We start from the raw sequence: 18,019 nt of genomic DNA on the forward strand, positions 1-18,019 counted from the left end.
GGAGGAAAAAACACCACAAACCTGCAAACCTAATGATCAAGTCAAGCCAAAATGGGAGCTGAGTGTTTTCCTTAGGGCAAGGGAGGTGTACTGAGGGCTCCGAACACCCCCTTCAGGTAGGATAATTCCCTGGCGTGAGTCACAGGCGTTGGCACAAGAATGCGGAAGTACTCACAGCTATGACTGCTCACAGTGATGGCACACAATGCTAAGTCAGCAGAGCAAAAGGTGCAGGGGTGAAGTCCAGAGGAAACCAGGGGCAAGCTCCAAAGAATTCCTCCAGCAGAGCCTCGCGAGATGCACTTCATCCCCACAGCAACAAGTTGTGACAACTCATGTGAAATTTGTCTAACAAGGAAACTCATTAGAGACTCGGAGTCCAGGGTTTTTACTGGGGGTGGTCATCTAGGCACTCTCTGCTTGGCAAGCAGAAAATTCCAGATTTCCAGAAAGAAAGCAGATATAAACCACACCGAGACAGCATAAACCACACTGCTTGCACAGTTTAGGTACGTTGAGTCACTCTTACCAGATCTGGGAACGGTGGCAACCCTTCCAACATCCAGATTCTCAGATGCAAGCCCAGGGCTTACCCTGCAGCAGATTTTTCTAGGAAGAGAAGTCTCAGGCCTGCTGTGCCAGCTCTTTTCTACACAGGAGGCCTTACCTCGGGGAGCCAGGCGACGTTAGGTAGCACTGCTGGGATTGTGGAATTTTGTTCTTGTGTGGCCCTAACTTCAGAGGGCCTGATTCAGCAATGGGCACTTTTTTAAGCACTTCTGGACTGCATTCTTCCCTGTGCCAGTGTGTTCAGTGGTGCAGACTGTCTTTATAAAACCCTAAGGCATTGTGGCATGACTTCCTCTCTTATGCAATGGTGTGTGTACTCTGGCCCAGCCACCAAGTGTTCTACTTCCGTGTACTTTTATAGCACTCCTGAGAATAATTCCAAGTGAGTTCACAAGAGGCTCTGTGTGAATCAGTAAGACACATTAGTATTGTTAAATAGGCTATGAGATAATTTGCCTCCTATTGTCTGGCAATTTCTTTTATTATTTGGAGATGCTCTAAGCCAGTCTTCTTGGCTGGGAATTGCAGAGTTCAATTTTATGTCCAGAAGCTTGACCCCCAGGTTCCTGGCCTGGGAGATAATGGTAAGTGATTCATGGATTCTTGAATCTGACAAATAAATGAGTCTAGTCCCCTTATTTTACAAGTACAGAAATAGTAATATCAACAACACTATCAGTAACCACCCCAACTTCCAGTTTTTATTATATACTTCATATCGACCCAGCTCTGTGCTGTATCTTCATTCTCTCATTAAATCTTCACAATAACTCTTTAAGGAGGGCAACAATTAAACAGATGAGGAACCTGAGGCACAGAGAGGTTAAGTAACTTACTCAAGGTCACCCAGCAAAGATGTGGCAGAGCTGAGAATGGAATAAAGCCAATTCTAAGGACCCTTAACATTGACAGCACTGCCAGAGAGGCACACAGATTGCTGAAGATCACCCAAGATCACAGAAAGACTCAGTGGTGCAAGCAAGTGTTAAACCCATAACTCTTGGCTCTTTGTTAAGCCTCCTTTGTTTTAATCATGTAGCCTCTTATTCAATTGTTTGCGGTTTAGGCTCTAGTTAGTACTAGCCGTAACATCAGTACTTCTGCATCAACTCATAACAATTTTGGTCAGACTCATCATCTCATATCAATTGCAGGAGCTTCCTAACAGGCCTAGCAGCCTCTAGTCTAATCCCTGAAATGGCCTTCACACTGCACCTATGAAGAACCGTCTTAACCACAAATTAGAGCTGTCAATTCCATGCTAAAACCCTCCAGTGGCTCCCCAGTGCCCACAGAATTTTGTGTAGACTCCTGAGGCTGGCAGGCAAAGCCAGGTACAGGCAGCCTCCTACCGTCTACTGGGCCACCTTTCAACCCACTGTGTCTTTTACAGCTCCTCTGTGGCAACCTGTGGTCTCCAGTTTCTGCACCTTCAATAATTCCGTTCACTCTGTCTGTCATCCTCCACCTGAGCCCACTCCATCTGCCCTTCTTGCTTGCTTGACTTGGATTCCACAGCCTTTCTTGGCTTCCTACTATCATGGCATTTTTACTCCATGTTATAATTGTATGTTTACTTGGCTACTGTTTCCACTAGATCTTGAACTCCTTGAAGGCAAGAAACAGCATAATTTGTATCTAAAAGACAGGATGGGAAGCTGGGCCCCTGGTAGTGAGGAAGCAGACCTGTGAAGTCAGACAGAAAGATACAAGAATGTGCCTCGTGGTTGTTGGCTGAATGAAAAAGTAATACAAGGAATCCCAAGTGAGATACGAATGAGTGAGATGTCCCAAAGCAGGCCTAGAGGTTACCTACCACAGTGGTCTTAAAGCAAATTTTTATTGCAGAATGTTTTCTTCAAACAGGAGCAAGTTCTCCCAACACATAAAAGGAAAGCTCTAGGTAAAGGCTTATATCTCCAAGCCTTCATGACTTGGCCTAAATCTCTCCTCCTTCTTGAAGCCTCAGGTCACAGTGCAATTGTGATGGCATGGGCTCTGTAGTTGGGTTGATTATGTCAGCAGGGTAAACTTGCTGCTATAATAAACAAGCCCCTGTATCTCAGTGGCTTAACACAATGAAAGTTTTCATTTATATCACCTCATTTGAAGGAGATGAGCAGGAACACTCTGCTCCATGAAGCCATTCAGGGATCCAGGTTCCTTAAGTGAAGTGGTTCCACCATTCTCTAGGACTTTGGAGTCCTCTGCTGGTTCCTCTGTGGCTGGCCAGCTGACAGGAGCAAGCGTGGAGCAGGCAAACAGACTCAAAATATCTTGGTGGAGGTGATACATGTCCCTTATACTCACACTCCTTGCTTGAGAAGTAGTCATATGGCCCCACCTAGATGCAAGGGACTCGGTAAGGTGGCCTGGCAGTGTGTCCAGGAAGTAAGTCAGTATGCCTCCAGTTCTTAGAATAGTACACTGCATATTGTAACTATGATGTGTGGGTTACCTGTTTTATTATTATATGGTTACTGCCACACAGCAGAAACTCAAAACAAATTCTTATTTAAGCACCCATTCTGTATCATGCATCACCAGTCATGTGTTCACATATGGGAGGTTCACAAATCTCAAGCTTGGGGAATGTTTGTGCAGTGAATTCTCTAAGCAAACTTCATCACGGGCTTCAGCCTTGTGGTAACAAGGCCTTTCACTTGGGCTATTGCTGAATTCAGACCTGGAAGACAAACATTCAGTTGCCAAAAGCATTGGCTTACAAACAACTTTCGGGGAACATTTGAGAAAAGTGTTCCTGCAGGGGACCCAGGCTACGTGGCAAATCTCCCAGTCCCTCCAGAGTCTGTAGAGGCTTCTGTCAGCCATTTCTCAACGTCACAGTAAGAAACTTCCGCAGACTCCCAAAGCAATGCTTGGCAGTGGGTGAGCTGAAAACCCTTTCTTTTCCCACCAGGCTCCTGAGTGCAGTGCCAACACAAAGGAAAAGAGAAAATTTCCTCCCAATCAGCATCCTTTTCGCTTCCTTACATTATTTCCAGGAAACCAGTCATTACTGAGGCCTTCCAGGGTGGATATTAGCCAGACTCCTTGCAAGACAGCTGCAATTGCTTGAATTAGTCAAAGAGTGCCATAGGGAGCAAGTTCATGTGCAAGAATGACCTTGCACATGCAGAGGTCTCCTGTTCCATCAGGTGGCAGGAGGGGTGTCTGTGAAGTCCTGGATACTCATTACATATGCCAGCTTCTCTGAAGGGTCTTTACTCTGTAGGTACTTGCAGTAGTTCTTAGGGCAGCCTCTACCCCCTGTCTTGCTATGGCCCCTCTAATCCTTGCGCTTAGCAATCATCACTGTTTCTCCCATTAGATTCTGTACTCCTTAGGAGTAGTTGCTGCTGTATTCACTGGGGTCTGACAGAGTATCCAGTCCATAGCAAAGGCTTAGTTGATATAGTTGATATTTACTTTTTTTTTTCTTTTTTTAGATGGAGTCTCGCTCAGTCACCCAGGCTGGAGTTCAGTGGCGCAATCTCGGCTCCCTGCAACCTCTGCCTCCAGGGTTCAAGCAATTCCCCAGCCTCAGCCTCCTGAGTAGCTGGGACTACAGATGTGTGCCACCATACTCAGCTAATTTTTGTATTTTTAGTAGAGATGGGGTTTTACCATGTTGGCCAGGCTGGTCTCAAACTCCTAACCTCAGGGGATCTGCCCGCCTTGGCCTCCCAAAGTGCTGGAATTACAGGTATGAGCCACTGCGCCCAGCCAATATTTACTCTTAAATCAATAAATACACCATTAGGTTTATCTGCTTAACTTTCACATCTTAATCATAAGTTCAGGAGTTCAGTTTGTGGAGCAGTTGCATTTGTGCCCTGAAGTTTGGTAGCTCCAGCACAAAAGCCTCTCCAGCGCATATAAGCTGTGACCGTGGGCAGGTTATATAACTCTCAGGCCCCTTGTTTGTATATGAGGGCTTTTACCACTAGGGCTGTCATGAGGGTGAAGTGAGATTATTTATGTGCTTTGCTAGAGTTTCTGTATTTCCATAGTTGTAAGGAACAACATCAACTTAATCTGATTAAAGCCAAAAAAGTTTTTGAAAAGAGTGGGTAGCTCACAGGATCAGTGGGAGGGCTGGAGAGCCTGGCTTGAAAGCTCTGTAGCTGGAGATACTACCCTAAATCATTTCCAGAGCTGGTCCTATGGGCTTCTCTGCAGCCACCACTGCTGTTGACTGCACCGCTGGCACAGGACATTGCTGCCCCCAAACCCAATCCCACCAGAGCTCCCTCTGCTGCTGGAGAACCCTTCTCAGCCCCATGTCTTAGCCCCACTAGCACCTTGGTCAAAGTTCTGGTGTCTGGTGTCACATGTCCACTTCCAGCTGCAGGGGATGCTGGGAGAGCGAATGTCTGGCATGTTTAGCTTCTGTAGTGATGTGTCCTCTGTTTCTCACTCAGGATTCTAAGGCAGCAAAGTCTTCCAGTTGGGAAGAGGGCTTCTGATGCTAGGGAGCGTAAAAGGCAGATAAATGTCTAATAGAGGACATAAAGCCTTGACATTGACTAAGTGGTCAATGTCAGGTAAATGTCCAGCCACTGAGAGAGAACACAGTGGTCATTCTGAAGGCTGCTGGTAGCACCCTAATGAGGGCTCAGGAATCGGTGTCCTGGTAGCCCCAGTGAGGGGATGGCAGTTTGGACCAGTTGAGTGGTGGAATGGTGGAAGTGGTGAGAAGCCTTTTTGAAGCCAGGCAATATATTAGTTTTCTAGAGCTGCTGTAACAAAGTACCACGGACTGAGTGACTGAAAGAACAGAAATGTGTTATTCCATAGCTCTAGAGGCCAGAAGTCCAAGATCAAGGTGTTGGCAGAGTGGGTTCCTTCTGAGGGCTTTGAAGGAAGGCTTAGTGCCAGCCCCCCTCTCTGGCTCACAGATGGCCATCTTCTCCCCATGTCTCTTTACATCATCTTCCTCCTGTGCCTGTCTATCTCCACATTTCCCCTTTTTATCAGGGTACCAGTCACGTTGGATTAGGGCCCACTCTAATGACCTCATTTTAATGTTATTTGCTTTGTAAACACTCTCCAAATAAGGTCACATTCTGAGGTACTAGGGGTTAGGACTTCAACATATGAAGTTTGGAGGGGAACAAAATTCACTGTGTACCAGTGTCTGTCTTTGTGTCCTCTTTCTATAAAGGACACCAGTCATAGTGGAGTAGGGTGGGCCTTACTCCAGTATGACTTCATCTTAATTAATTATACATGCAATGACCCTATTTCAAATAAGGACCCATTCTGAGGTACAGGGAGTTAGGACTTTAGTATATAAATCTGGAGCTGTAGGGTTAGATACAATTCAACCCTAACAGTCAGGGATGAGTGAGGGTGGATTAGTTGAAGAGATTGGATCAAGGGCAAGAGTTAAGAATGACTTCGTGGTTTTTGGCTGAACAACTGGAGAATGGTGGTCCCATTCACTCAGGTAGGGAGGAGCAGATAAAGGAAAGGAATTCAGGGGCAGAGGTACAGCCTGATGGGTCCCATTCCACACTGGTTTAGTAAGGGATCTGTGCCCCAACTATGCCCAGTAGGACATAAAGAGAAGTTTGTTAGAAGCTTCTGGGAAAGTTCCTCTTAGCACCAAGAGATCTATGAGAGGCCAAGGTTACTCTTTCCAGCCATGCATGAATAGAAAATCATGTGGCCGAAACTGCTACCAGGAGCCATCCTACAGTTGTGAGCACATGCTGTCATAGGATGAGGTCAAAACTATGGAAAGCAGAGTGAAGCAACCAGGTGGCACCTGGATTCTTGGCCATTCTGAGCCACCAGATCGGCCATCCTTGAAGCTCACCACTCCTGTAAATTTGCATTTCTGTAAGTGTCCTCATTGTTCAGCTATTTTGAGTTGAGGTTTCCTGTTACTTGCAGCCAAGAGCATCCTTAAATGACACAATGCATTATCAGCTCCAGTGGATGGAAGATCTTTGAGATCCAGGGTTATGTTCCGTGTATCTCTGTGTCTAGCTCAGGGCCCAGTACTCAGCACATGTTTGTTGAATGAGTCAGTGCATGATGTGGATCAGTATCTTGTGCATTGAGGTCTGGAAACTTCATCATCAATATAAATAGCTGTAGCTGTTGATAATATATTCTATCCTCACTCCATGCTATCAGTAAGACAGTTGTGAAGCCAGAAAGAAAGAGAAAACAGAAAGAAGATAAATACCTCGCAAGCAGAGGGTGTCTCCCCTCCTCACCTCATTTCCTTCCATCAGACCATTTGCTTACGTCTGGAACCTGGGAGTCTTCTGTGTTCTTCTTTCACTTTCTGCAGCACCCTCTGTTCTCAAACCTGGAGCCAATCACCCAGGAAGTCCTGCCTATTCTACTCTCAAAATATATCTTAAATCCATCCACTTCCCTCTGTTTCCTGAAGCCATGGTTAGGTGGAGACAGGCAGGAAGGTTTCTTGGTGGAAATTCGAGGAACTCCTCCCAGAGGAAGGATAGAGGTTGGGCAAGCACCAATAACAGGCATCCCAAACATCACTCCAGGGAAACAGCAGGTTCTCAAGAACGATTTTTCCCCTCATCTTTTTCTACTTCAACCCTCTAAAAGGCATCTTTATTTTATAGTAGTAGAAAATAACTGTGTCTCTCTAGGTGCCTGCTGGAGGAGCCTGCAGTGCATGTGGCAAGCCTGCATTGGTTAGCCCAGGCTGCCGTGTCAGAATACACAGATGGAGTGGCTTCAACAATAGACATTCATTTTCTCACAGTTCTGGAGGCTGGAAGGCCAAGATCAAAGTGTCGGCAGGTGTTTTCCTCCCGAGGCCTCTCTGCTTGGCTTGCAGATGGCTGCTGCCTCGCTGTGTGCTCCGTATGTGTGTGCATCCCTGGTGTCTCTTCCTCTTCTTACAAGGACACCAGTCATCCCACATTAGGGCAGCTTCCTTATGACCTCATTTTAGCTTAATTGCCTCTTTAAAGGCCCTGTCCCCAAATGCAGTCACATTAGGGGTTAGGGCTTTAACAGGCGAGCCTTAAAAACATCCAAATCTGTCTCTTTCTCCACCTCTGAACTTAGCTTGCTTTGTGTTGGTTTCATTGTCAGGCAGTCTCTCCTGTGGAGGTGCAAGGTGGCCCCAGTTTGGTGGAAATTCTCCTTCCAATCATTGTAATTAAAGTCCCAGACATGAATCTCCTTGGCCTGAGCGAGGTTACATGCATTCAAGGGTTCTCAACCAGGGGACAGGAACACAGTTCAGTCCATGACTTTCAGGCTGGAATTGTCTCAGAAAGTCAATTGCCCAGAAGCAGAGCCTGAGACGGGTTGGGATGCGCACATGGCTTGTGGAGGCAGGGCTCTTCAGGAGTAATCTTTAAGGTGAGGAAAGCAGAAAGCAACAGGGGAAGGAGCCAGGCAAGGCTGCACTCCCCGGTCAAGTTTAGCCTCATCTGGGGGAACTCTGGGGCGTAATCACAACACAGAGTCAACCAACTTGAAGTAAGGGGGCTACACCCGCCCCTACCACTCATCTGTCACTCGCTGCAGGCAATCCTGGGAGAGGGAGATCCACCTTCGGAGCCAATGTCAATCTTCTGGAGAAGAGTCAACCCTGAGCCTTTAGAAGCCAGCATTCATTGAGCTGGGGAAATCCCTGAGGGGATAAGTAGATACCAGCCAGCCGGGAAACCTGATCCTCAACCCTGCTTCTCCCAGCCTTAGAAGACTTGACTAGCATAGTGAGAATGGCAAGAACTGTGGAAGAAGGAAACTTGGGTTCATCATGGGACATAAGGAGAAAGCCTGAGCATGATAGATAAGACCAGAAGACTTCGGGAAGGCAGGGTTCCAGAGTGTAAAACAAAGCATCAACACGTCCAAAACATGAGGCTTCAATGGTACAAGCTGTCCCTGCATCACCGATTTGTTTTATTATGGACACAACCCCTTTGGTATTACAGATGCATGAGCCTGGAAAGCAGGGATAGAAATCATAAGAAATCTTCACCCCCGTCCCCCACTGCCTAGCACACATCTACCAGAACCAAATACTGGCCTTCTCTGAGCTCACACAGGACTTTCGGTTCCCTGTGTTACATCACTTGGCATTTTGGGTTGTACTCATTATGTTCCTGTCTCTTCCCTGATAAGGGAGCTCTTCGACATAAGAACCATGTGTATTTATGGCCCCTAGCTCCCAACACAGCAGCTTGTGTGCAGCAGGCAAGCAGTAGACGTTGGTTGGATAAATGGAAGGATGGGTGGAGAATGCTCGATGCTTGAATTTTTCTACCACAACTCCCCAATGTGGCCATCCTGGCTTGCATCTGAGCATCCTTGTATGCTTGCACGCTTTCCGTTCCCTCATCCATTTATTTACTCACCACATATCTGTTGAGTGCTTTCTATATGCCAAGTACTCAGGCATGAGCAAAGCTGCCAAAGTCCCTGTCCTCCTGAAGCACGCAGCCAAGCAGGGAGCACAGCCAAGTGACAAGTATGTGGACTGTGCCATTTGGCCTGTGACAAGTACCAATGCAGAAAATAGAGCAGCCCAAAGAGGTCAGAAGATACTGGGGAGGGCGAAGAGCTCACCACTTTGTTCAAAAGATTCTCTAAAATGGTGACTTGTGCAGGGAGCACTGAAGGAAGCAAGGGAGTGAGCCATGCTCAACCCTGGGAAATAGCTCTCCAAGCAGAGGAGGCAGCAGGTGCAAAGGCCCAGGGGCAGGAAGAGGAGGCTCCGCTTCTTTGAAGATGAGAGTGGAGGTCAGTGTAGAGACAATCATAGGAAGCTACATGGGATATTTGGAGTCAGATCCTGAGGACTTTGCGGGCCAGGGTTGAGACTCTTCCTCTGAGCAAAATGGGAAGTCACTGGAACTTTTTAAGAACTGATCTGACTTGCATTTGAAAGGGTGTGCTGTTATCAGGTGATCTCAGAGCCTGGTTGGGAGAACTTTGCAATAGCCCAGGTGAGAGAGGACATGGTTTGCACCAGGGTTGGAAAACAAGGGAAGGCAGGTGTCTGGGCACAGATGCAGGTGCAGAAATGCAAGCAGAGGGCATGTGGGAAGGGTCTCTTGGGATTGCCTCTGTATTCTCAGTGAAAAAGAAAGCATGGTCATCAGCTGAGAATGATAAATAGGGGATTTAAAGAGAGAGAGAAAACATATGAAATAGTCGTCTAGGAGAGAAGGGTGCTGGATGGACTGGGAATATGTAGACTCAGTGCAGGGGAGCCTTAAAGCTTCCTGAGGTTGGTGGTCATGAATTTCAGGTGAGACAGGACAACACAGTCATATATTTTTCTACAGCCTACCTGAGCTTTGTAGATGCCCGGTAGACAGAGATTTAACCAGCTGAGTTTTTGCCAGGCATATGTAATGAAAGGGGGTGGATGGGCATATAAATGTTTAAAGGGATGAGCCAAGGAATTCAAGCTGGGTACGCAGGAATGGATGGACACGAGGAGGGTGAGGGATGTGGAAACAAGTCATGATCTTGGCTTATAGGCCCAGTAAGGCTGAAGATTTATTGGAAGGGTCTGTGGAGAAAGCCATTATTTCCATAGGTTCTCTGGTCTACTAGGGCTTAATGAAAAGCACTTTCCAAATTCAAATTGAAGTAGAATTATCTGTGTCTTCCCCTAATCCGTCCTGGTGCTCTGCACCAAGTTAAAGCATGGCATGGAGGAAAGTGGCTCTCATGCTTTCTCTGGCCTTCTCTTGTCCAGGCTAAATGTCTCCAGCCCCTTTGACACTTTTCAAGGGACATGCCCTCCAATCTCCTCATCACCCTACCATTCTTCCTTGTATTTGGTCTCTTTTTCCCCTTGAGAGCTGATGACTTTTTGGGTTTCACTGGGAAGATTCTACACCATTGGAGAAACTAAAAACAATGAATCAGGCATCCCAGGTGGAGTTCTGGGAGCACTGGAGTTCTGCTTTCAGAATTGATCTCCCTTGTTTCTGTTGCTGTTCATCCACAGGAAACAAATGGAAACAATGATTAAAGTCCTGCTCTGAAGCCCAGTGAGTCAGCTTTGCAAAGGATTTGCACACATTTCCATCCTCACTGCAATGCTGTCAGACTGAGGGTTATTTTGGGAAGGAATATATTAATATGATAAACTTTCCCAGAGAGTGTGCAGTCCCATTTGCACATGTTTCAAGTCAGACTTTCATGTAATTTTAACATTCTCACAACCTTTCATGCAATTTTGACATTAGCACAAAATACACCATCATATCCAAAGCAAGGGTTCAGACCAAAGCCTTTGGAGGCATCCTTGGCTCCTCTATGCCTCTCCACCTCTGTCCAGTCCATCAGCAAATCCCACCAACTCAGTCTTCAAAATGTGCTAGGATCTGACCACTTATTACTACGCCCACTGCTCCCAGCCTGGTCCAAATCATTACCAGTGGTTGACTAAGCTGTTATGGTAGCTCCCCAGCTGGTCCCCCTGCTTTCACACTTGCCCCCTGCAGTCCAGGAGCAACAGAGAAGATGGAGTGACAGGATTGAGGGAAAGGGGCTCTGCAGTTGGGAGCAGCCATCAGACAGAGTGTCAGGAGGTGACATGTGAGCTAAAACCCTGGTGAGATAAGACAGTGATGTCACGAGAAGAGGGGATGGCAGGGACAAGGGCCATGAGTCGGGAGCCAGCCTTGTGCACCCAGGGGGCGGTGAAAAGGCTGATGAGTTTGGAGTTGGCAAGAGCGGTGTGACTGGTAATGAATGAGCTGATGGTGGCTGGATCACAGCCACACTGGGGGACTGGAGATGGGAGAAGTGGTTTGATTGGGGATCTATTTTCGAAGTAGTGCAGCTAGCATTCAGTGATGGATTGGATATGGGTTGTTCCCAGACTTTTGGCCTAAGCCACTTAGAAGACAGAGGCTTCATTTACTCAGATGGGAGAGCTGTGGAAAGAAGAGTTTGGTGCACGTGGCAGGGGCTGGTTAGTAGTGGGGATCCAAGAGTTCTGTTTTGGACATGCTTGTTTTGAGAAACCTCCTAGGCCTCCAAGTGGGAGTTCCAGGAGGCAGTTAAATTTGTGAGTCTGGAGTTGAGAGGAGAGTCCAGGTCAGGGACATAGGTGGGAATTGTCATCATCTGAGACAAAGCGACTGGATGAAACCACCCAGGGAGGGCATATAGAGGGAAATATGACTGGAGAGATGGGCTGGAGCTCTGGGACACCCCAAGGTTGAGGGGTGAGGACAAATCAGCCTAAACACAGAAGGAGAGGCTGGGAGGGGGAAAACAGGGGAGAGTGGGGCTGCAGATGTCCAGAGAAGACCAGGTTTCAACAGAGAGGGAGTGGCCCACATATCACATGCTGCTGAGAGGCTGTACAAGGAAAGGCAGAATTGGCCGCTGGATTTGTCAAGGCGGATGTTGATGGCCTTCAGCAGGGCAGTCTCAATGGAGTGGTGGGAACAACTAATTCACATGGGGGTGAGGACAGGACACAGCTGGGGCCACATTTGTGGAGGAGTCTCAGTTGGAGAGGAGCAGAGGCAAGGGCCAGTAGCTGTGAGGATGAGGGCCAGGAAAGACAGTACAGAGATGTGTACTGAGATGTGTTTGTGCAGGGGTGAATGAGTCGAGAGGGAAGAATTTTTTTTTTCTTTTGAGACGGGATCTCATTCTGTCACCTAGGCTGGAGTGCAGTGGTGCAATCATGGCTCACTGCTGTCTTGACCTCCCAGGCTCAAGCAATCCTCCCACCTCAGCCTCCCAAGTAGCTGGGATTACAGGTGTGCTTCACCACATCCAGATAATTTTTCTTTTTCTTTTCTTTTGTTTTTTTGTAGAGACAAGGTCTCACTATGTTGCCCAGGCTGGTCTCAAACTCCTGGGTCAAGCGACCCTCCCACCTTGCTCTCTCAAAGCACTGGGATTTGCAGGTGTGAGCCACTTCACCTGGCTGGAAGGAATTCTTTACTGGGGTGGAGGCTGCCTGGGAAGGAGGAGGTGAAATCCAATGCAGGAGGAGACTGGGATGCCCTGGATCAGAGCAGGGAGAGCTCACCCAGGCGCAGGTGGGCAGGTGAGTTTGGGGTGGCTGGAGGAGATCGTCCTCAGCTGACAACAGCCTTTGCCACCCACTCTGTGAATTGATCATTAACATTGATAGATACGGGTGTCTAAGATTAAAGGAGACAGCCTCTGTAACAGCTGTCAGCTTTCTTGCACTATTCTGGAGGTCTCACACTGAGTCTGTCCTAGGGAGCGCAAGTCTTAAGGGGTGGGTCTGAGAATCTAGGTATTTGTAAGTGTTTAGTTTAGTGAATCTAGTAAGCAGTCAGGCCTGAGGGTGCCTCAGAGGGGCTCACATTACTCTTAAGATCATCAGTAATATTATCTGAGTATCCAATGTCCAATTTGCCTGTCGCAGGGCAGTGGAGAAGGTGTACGGGATTTGGGGGTCGAGTTCTGATTTCTCGCCAGCCCTTTATTCTCGCTGTCTACAGATTAATGAACACATCATTTTGCCCAACCTCCAAGAACCCTCAGAATCCGGCCGCTGCATTCCTCTCCTGCCTGACCTATCTCGATGGTCTTATCACAAGCTTTTCTTGCCCCAGAACCTACACCTATGAAGATTTGCCCTGTAAGGCCTCAACGGGTAGAACCGAGACCCACAGACCCATAGATGGGAGCTACAGAGAGAATATTTTGGCGTGTCCTGAGAAATTTAAAAAAAAAAAAAAAAGTTTTTTGCAGTCAGGATGCTTCTGCCCTTGAATGGAAGGTCAAAGAGAGAGAGGCAGCATTTCTGGGGGCCAAAGCTAGGGTCACGTGGTGGAGGGGGCAGGGGGCAGGGACCACAGAGAGAAGGCTGGAGCCACAGAGGAGCTGCACCTGCGATGGTCACAGAGGGTGGGAGTGGGGCAGCTTGCTTCTCTCCGTCCCAGCCCTCCATGAAGGCCTCTCCTTGATCAACACCCCAGCCCCCAGGAAGCCAGAACCCTACCAAGAGTGGCAAATCCTACCAGGAATTCCTCCTATGAAGCCAGAAGGCAGGGGATTCAGGGAGAGTAGTTCCCTTTGAAACAGAGCAGATACTAGAGAACAAGCAGGTAAGAGACACACAGGTCCCAGGTGTACACGCCCATAGCCTCGATGCCTTTACTTCTGCAAGTCAGGATTGCTTTTTAATAAGCTTTTGTGGGACAATGTATTTGATGCCTGTGTTCCTAATTAGACTGTAAAGTCCATGAGGTGAGAACAGGAATGACTCCCTTTCCCAGCAGAATACCAGTATCTGACACTCACTGTTTGCTGACTGAGCTGGAGCACATGCTTTCAGCCCAGGTTCCCCACTCCAAAGCCTTATCTCCCACCCCTCCTCTCATCCACTGCCCCACTTTCTCCATAAGGAAACTGGAGGTTCCTTAGAGGCCCGCAGGGAGAGCCAGGAACTCTGAGCAGTGTCGTGTGTGGCCGCTGTGTGTGGAGGTTCCACCAACAGAAAAGAATATCTTCAGGCTCATCTTGATTGCACCCAGAGCTTGTGACCTTCCTCATAGAATCAGGGACCTGCATCTTGAATGGAGGTTTTAAGTGTCTGCCAAGTCAATGAGTTTCTATTTTTTACCATGAGGTCCATTTAAATGAATTTTTTAAAAGCAAAATTATATTTCTTTTTGAATAATTAATACATTCCTGTGGCTGAACTTCCAAAGGGATCAAATGAATATAAAGTGAAGGATTTCCTTTCCATTTCTGTCCTCCAGCCATTCTGTTCCCCTCCTTGGAGGCAACTGGTGTTACCAGTTTTTTGTATGTCTTTTCCAAGGTTTGTGTCTAATCTATACACACAGAGACACACAGAGATGCACATACACAGACACTTTTTTATATAAATTGTTGCATATTTTACAAAAAGTTCTATACCTTGCTCTTTGTACTTCATATATCTTGGAGATCTTTCCATATCAGAATATGGAAAGCTGCCTCTGTTTTAATGTCTGCATCATGTCCCACCATATGATGTATCATAATTTATTTAAATAGTCCTTTATTCATGGACACTTGGGTTGTCTCAACCACTGGCTACTGCAGTGAACAAGCTTTGTACTATCGTCATTGAGCTACAAAAGTCATTGACCATGGAATTCTCTAGGAAGATCTAGAAAGAGAATAAAAATTAGTGGAAAGTTTGAAACAAATCAGAAAGAGTAGATAGGACTCTGGACTAGAAGTCAAGAGATGTAACTCCTAAAAGTAATTTTAAAAAGGCCCCCATCAAGTTCCTAGCTTCCCACAATTTACAAAACAATTTAATATCTGTTAACTCATTGAGTCTATAGGAAAAAAATAAGCTGTAAAGGGCTAAAATGTTTCCCCAACTCCTTGACTCACTGACTATATGACCTAAAACAAGTTTGTAGTCTGGATACGGTGGTTCACGCCTGTAATCCCAGCACTTTGGGAGGCTGAGGCGGGCAGATCACCTGAGGCAGGCAGATTGGAGTTCGAGACCATCCTGGCCAACATGGTGAAACCCCGTCTCTACTAAAAATACAAAAATTAGCTGGGTGTGGTGGTGCATGCCTGTAATCCCAACTACTCGGGAAGCTGAGGCAGGAGAATCACTTGAATCCGGGAAGTGAAAGCTGCAGTGAGCAGAGATTGCGCCAGTGTACTCCAGCCTGGGCGGTAGAGCGAGACTCTGTCTCAAAAATAAAAATTAAAAATAAAACAAGTTTCTAGCTTGCCAGCAACCTAGTTAACTTGTTTATAAAATAAAGATTATAAGAGTACCTATCTCTTTGGGTCATTTTAAGGATTAAATGAACTACGCATGGAAAGTACTTAAAACAGGGTCTATCCTATAGCAAGAGTTCAATAAATGTGGGCTTTTAGGATCATTTTGCAAAAGTTAGGAAAAGGAAACACAGAGCAATGAAGTTCAAAGTCTCCTAGCTCCTGAAGGATAGTGCTGGTGCAGGAATCCAGGTCCCCAGGCTTCCAAACAAGTCGGGTGTTTGAGCCATGAGGTCTTAGACATGTGTTTATAAAACAGTGATGGCAGTCCTGACACAGAGCTATTAATAATAATTATTGCCATGGAAACTTCCCTGATCTTCTTTGAGAGGATTAGTCCAGTCATGCACTTAGTACTGTAGTTCATCAAATCTAAGATGCCACTGGGTCTAAGGAGTATTGTTATTTTGTGAGTCACTGGAAAGGAAAGGAAATAAGGAAGAGAGGGAGGGAGGGAGGGAAGGAGCCAACTAAAGTTGTAGAACGCTATGCTGCTTGTCAAGCTGTTGTCTCCCAGCTCCACACTTACCCTTCTGGGTTCGCTCTCCCTCTGATGCTGGGGCTGGGACCTGCACCCCCATTTGTCCTTTGCCAGTAGGGTCACTAGAGGAGAGAGAAGAGACTTGCTTTTTCATATTTTCTGAATTTCCTGCCAGTCCCAGTGATCACGTTGGCAATTGATTCCAGCTTCCAACTTTTGTCCATTTCCAGAACCAGAATCGTATTGCTCCTCAGAGGAAACAGTCCAGTGGACAGTGCCCACTCTCAGAGGTCTTTGGGGCCCTCCGCCAGGCCCCTGAGGTGTCAGCACCACATGGGAAACATCCCTTCCTTAGAGGTCTTCCTTTTTGACATCTCAGTTCTCCAATATCTGCTTAACCAATTCCCTATGTTAAGTTCTCTCCATTAAAGTACCTCGAGTGGTTTCCATTTTCCTGCCTGGACCCTGACTCGTGAATTGTAAGATGACCATTGACTTCAGAAATGTTAAATGATAGTCCTAGAATTAATGCAATAAAATACTACCACAGGGAATTCATAGATGTCAAGGCTGATGGTGCCTTTGGAAGTGACCTAGTAGACCCTAGGGCTGAACCCAGGGGGATGAAGTGCCTCGCTCAACGTCACACAGCCAGAGGTGGCAAGGCCAGTGCTCCCCGCACTGTGCCTGTTACTCTCCTCACCCTTCGGAAGGGCCTGGCTCCTGCTCCTGGGATGGACAGTTCAGTGACATGCCTCATGGTGAGATGTCTTCATCAAATCTCTCCTTTCTTTCCAGGAAGCACACTTTGCTGGCTAATAATGGGTTTGCAATTTCTGCTGCATTGCTGATGGCCTGCTCACTCCAGGCAGGAGCCTTTGAAATGCTCATCCTGGGACGCTTCATCACGGGCATAGATGGAGGTGAGAGTTCACCATGATGGGGAAGGAACAGTAACATACTCCTTGGGGGTGTCCCAAAATGTGAGAGGTGTTTGGGGCTGTCACATGACTGGGGCTCTCTGCTGGTATTGAGTTGGCAGGGACCAAGGATGCTGGAACTCTGCATAAAGTGGGACAGTCCTATGGGATGAACCATCCCATTCATGATGCTCTAGCCCCTAATTGAGGAATGCTGGGCAGGGTTCCCCAGTCTATGCCCAAAGACCTGGATGGTCTTCAGCATGTCATGCCTTCCGCTTGGTCACCTTCATCATAATGTTCATATTCCAAGGTTATTTATGGTTTTCAGGGGGCTTTTGTGAGGATGGTGTTTCTTCTCTGGGCCTCTGACTCATTCGTTGTTTTGTTTACTCACTAAGCATTTGTGGAGCACCTGCAAGGGCTGGCACACTGTAGGATGGAGACACAATGATTAACAAGACCCTGTCCCTGGACAGGGACAGAATGGAGCTTACGTTCTAGTGGGCAGACAGATACATAAGGTAGATAGTAGCAGGTCCTAGGAAGAAAACAAAGCAGGGCAGGAGGGTGGTGAGGGCTGTTTTAGAAAGACCAATCAGGGAAGACTGCTCAGAGGAGGAAATATGAGCAGAGACCAGAGGAGCCAAGTGTGAGAACCGTTCCCAGCAGAGAGAAGTGTATGACGTCTCAGAGGCGGAAGGAGGCATGGCACGTCTGAGAAAGAGCAAGGAGATGCGTGGGTGCTGATGAGGCCAAAGAAGAGCTGCAGCCAGATCACACAAGACCTTGTAGGCCACGGCGAGGACTGTGGGCCTGTGCCAAGTGTGCAGGGAGGGTTGAGAGGAATGTGACATGGACTGGTTTGTTCCAATAAGGAAGTGTGAGGGGAAGCCAGGAGTGGAATCAGAGGAGCCAACTGTTCAGGGGAAGGGACTGGGCTGGGTGGGGAGCTGGGGAGAAGGGGACAGATCCTGGCTGCAGGAGTGAGAGTAGGAGACAAGATGTATTGTCAGACAAATTGTACTCTCTTTCTAAATAGGCAAATCCATAAAGTGTCACTTTTAGGCATTTGTGGAAAGATTGCAAGCCTTAGGATTAGAAATCCCTGAGTTTGGATCTCAGCTCTGCTGCTTGCCAATTTCTGATTTGTGCAAGTTACTTCATGGCTCTGAGCCTTGGTTTTCCCATTTGGAAAATGGAGGTAATAATACCTTCTTTGAAAGGCTATAATAAGGCTGAACGGAAACTCTCCCTCTCCCTCCCTCCCTCTCTCTCCTTCCCCCTC

General features: G+C 47.2%; 1 protein-coding gene across 1 annotated transcript in view; it reads left to right on the forward strand.

The window, feature by feature from the left end:
* The window catches only part of SLC2A9 (solute carrier family 2 member 9), a 183,988-nt gene that overhangs the window by 14,332 nt on the left and 151,637 nt on the right, over nucleotides 1-18,019 (forward strand). The window contains 1 exon segment of the mRNA XM_017871794.1: nucleotides 16,610-16,734. Within this exon segment, the coding sequence (XP_017727283.1) occupies nucleotides 16,610-16,734 (125 nt within the window).

Source organism: Rhinopithecus bieti, unplaced genomic scaffold (genome assembly GCF_001698545.2).
Source record: "Rhinopithecus bieti isolate Rb0 unplaced genomic scaffold, ASM169854v2 scaffold_865, whole genome shotgun sequence".
In the NCBI taxonomy this organism is placed as follows: Eukaryota; Metazoa; Chordata; class Mammalia; order Primates; family Cercopithecidae; genus Rhinopithecus; species Rhinopithecus bieti.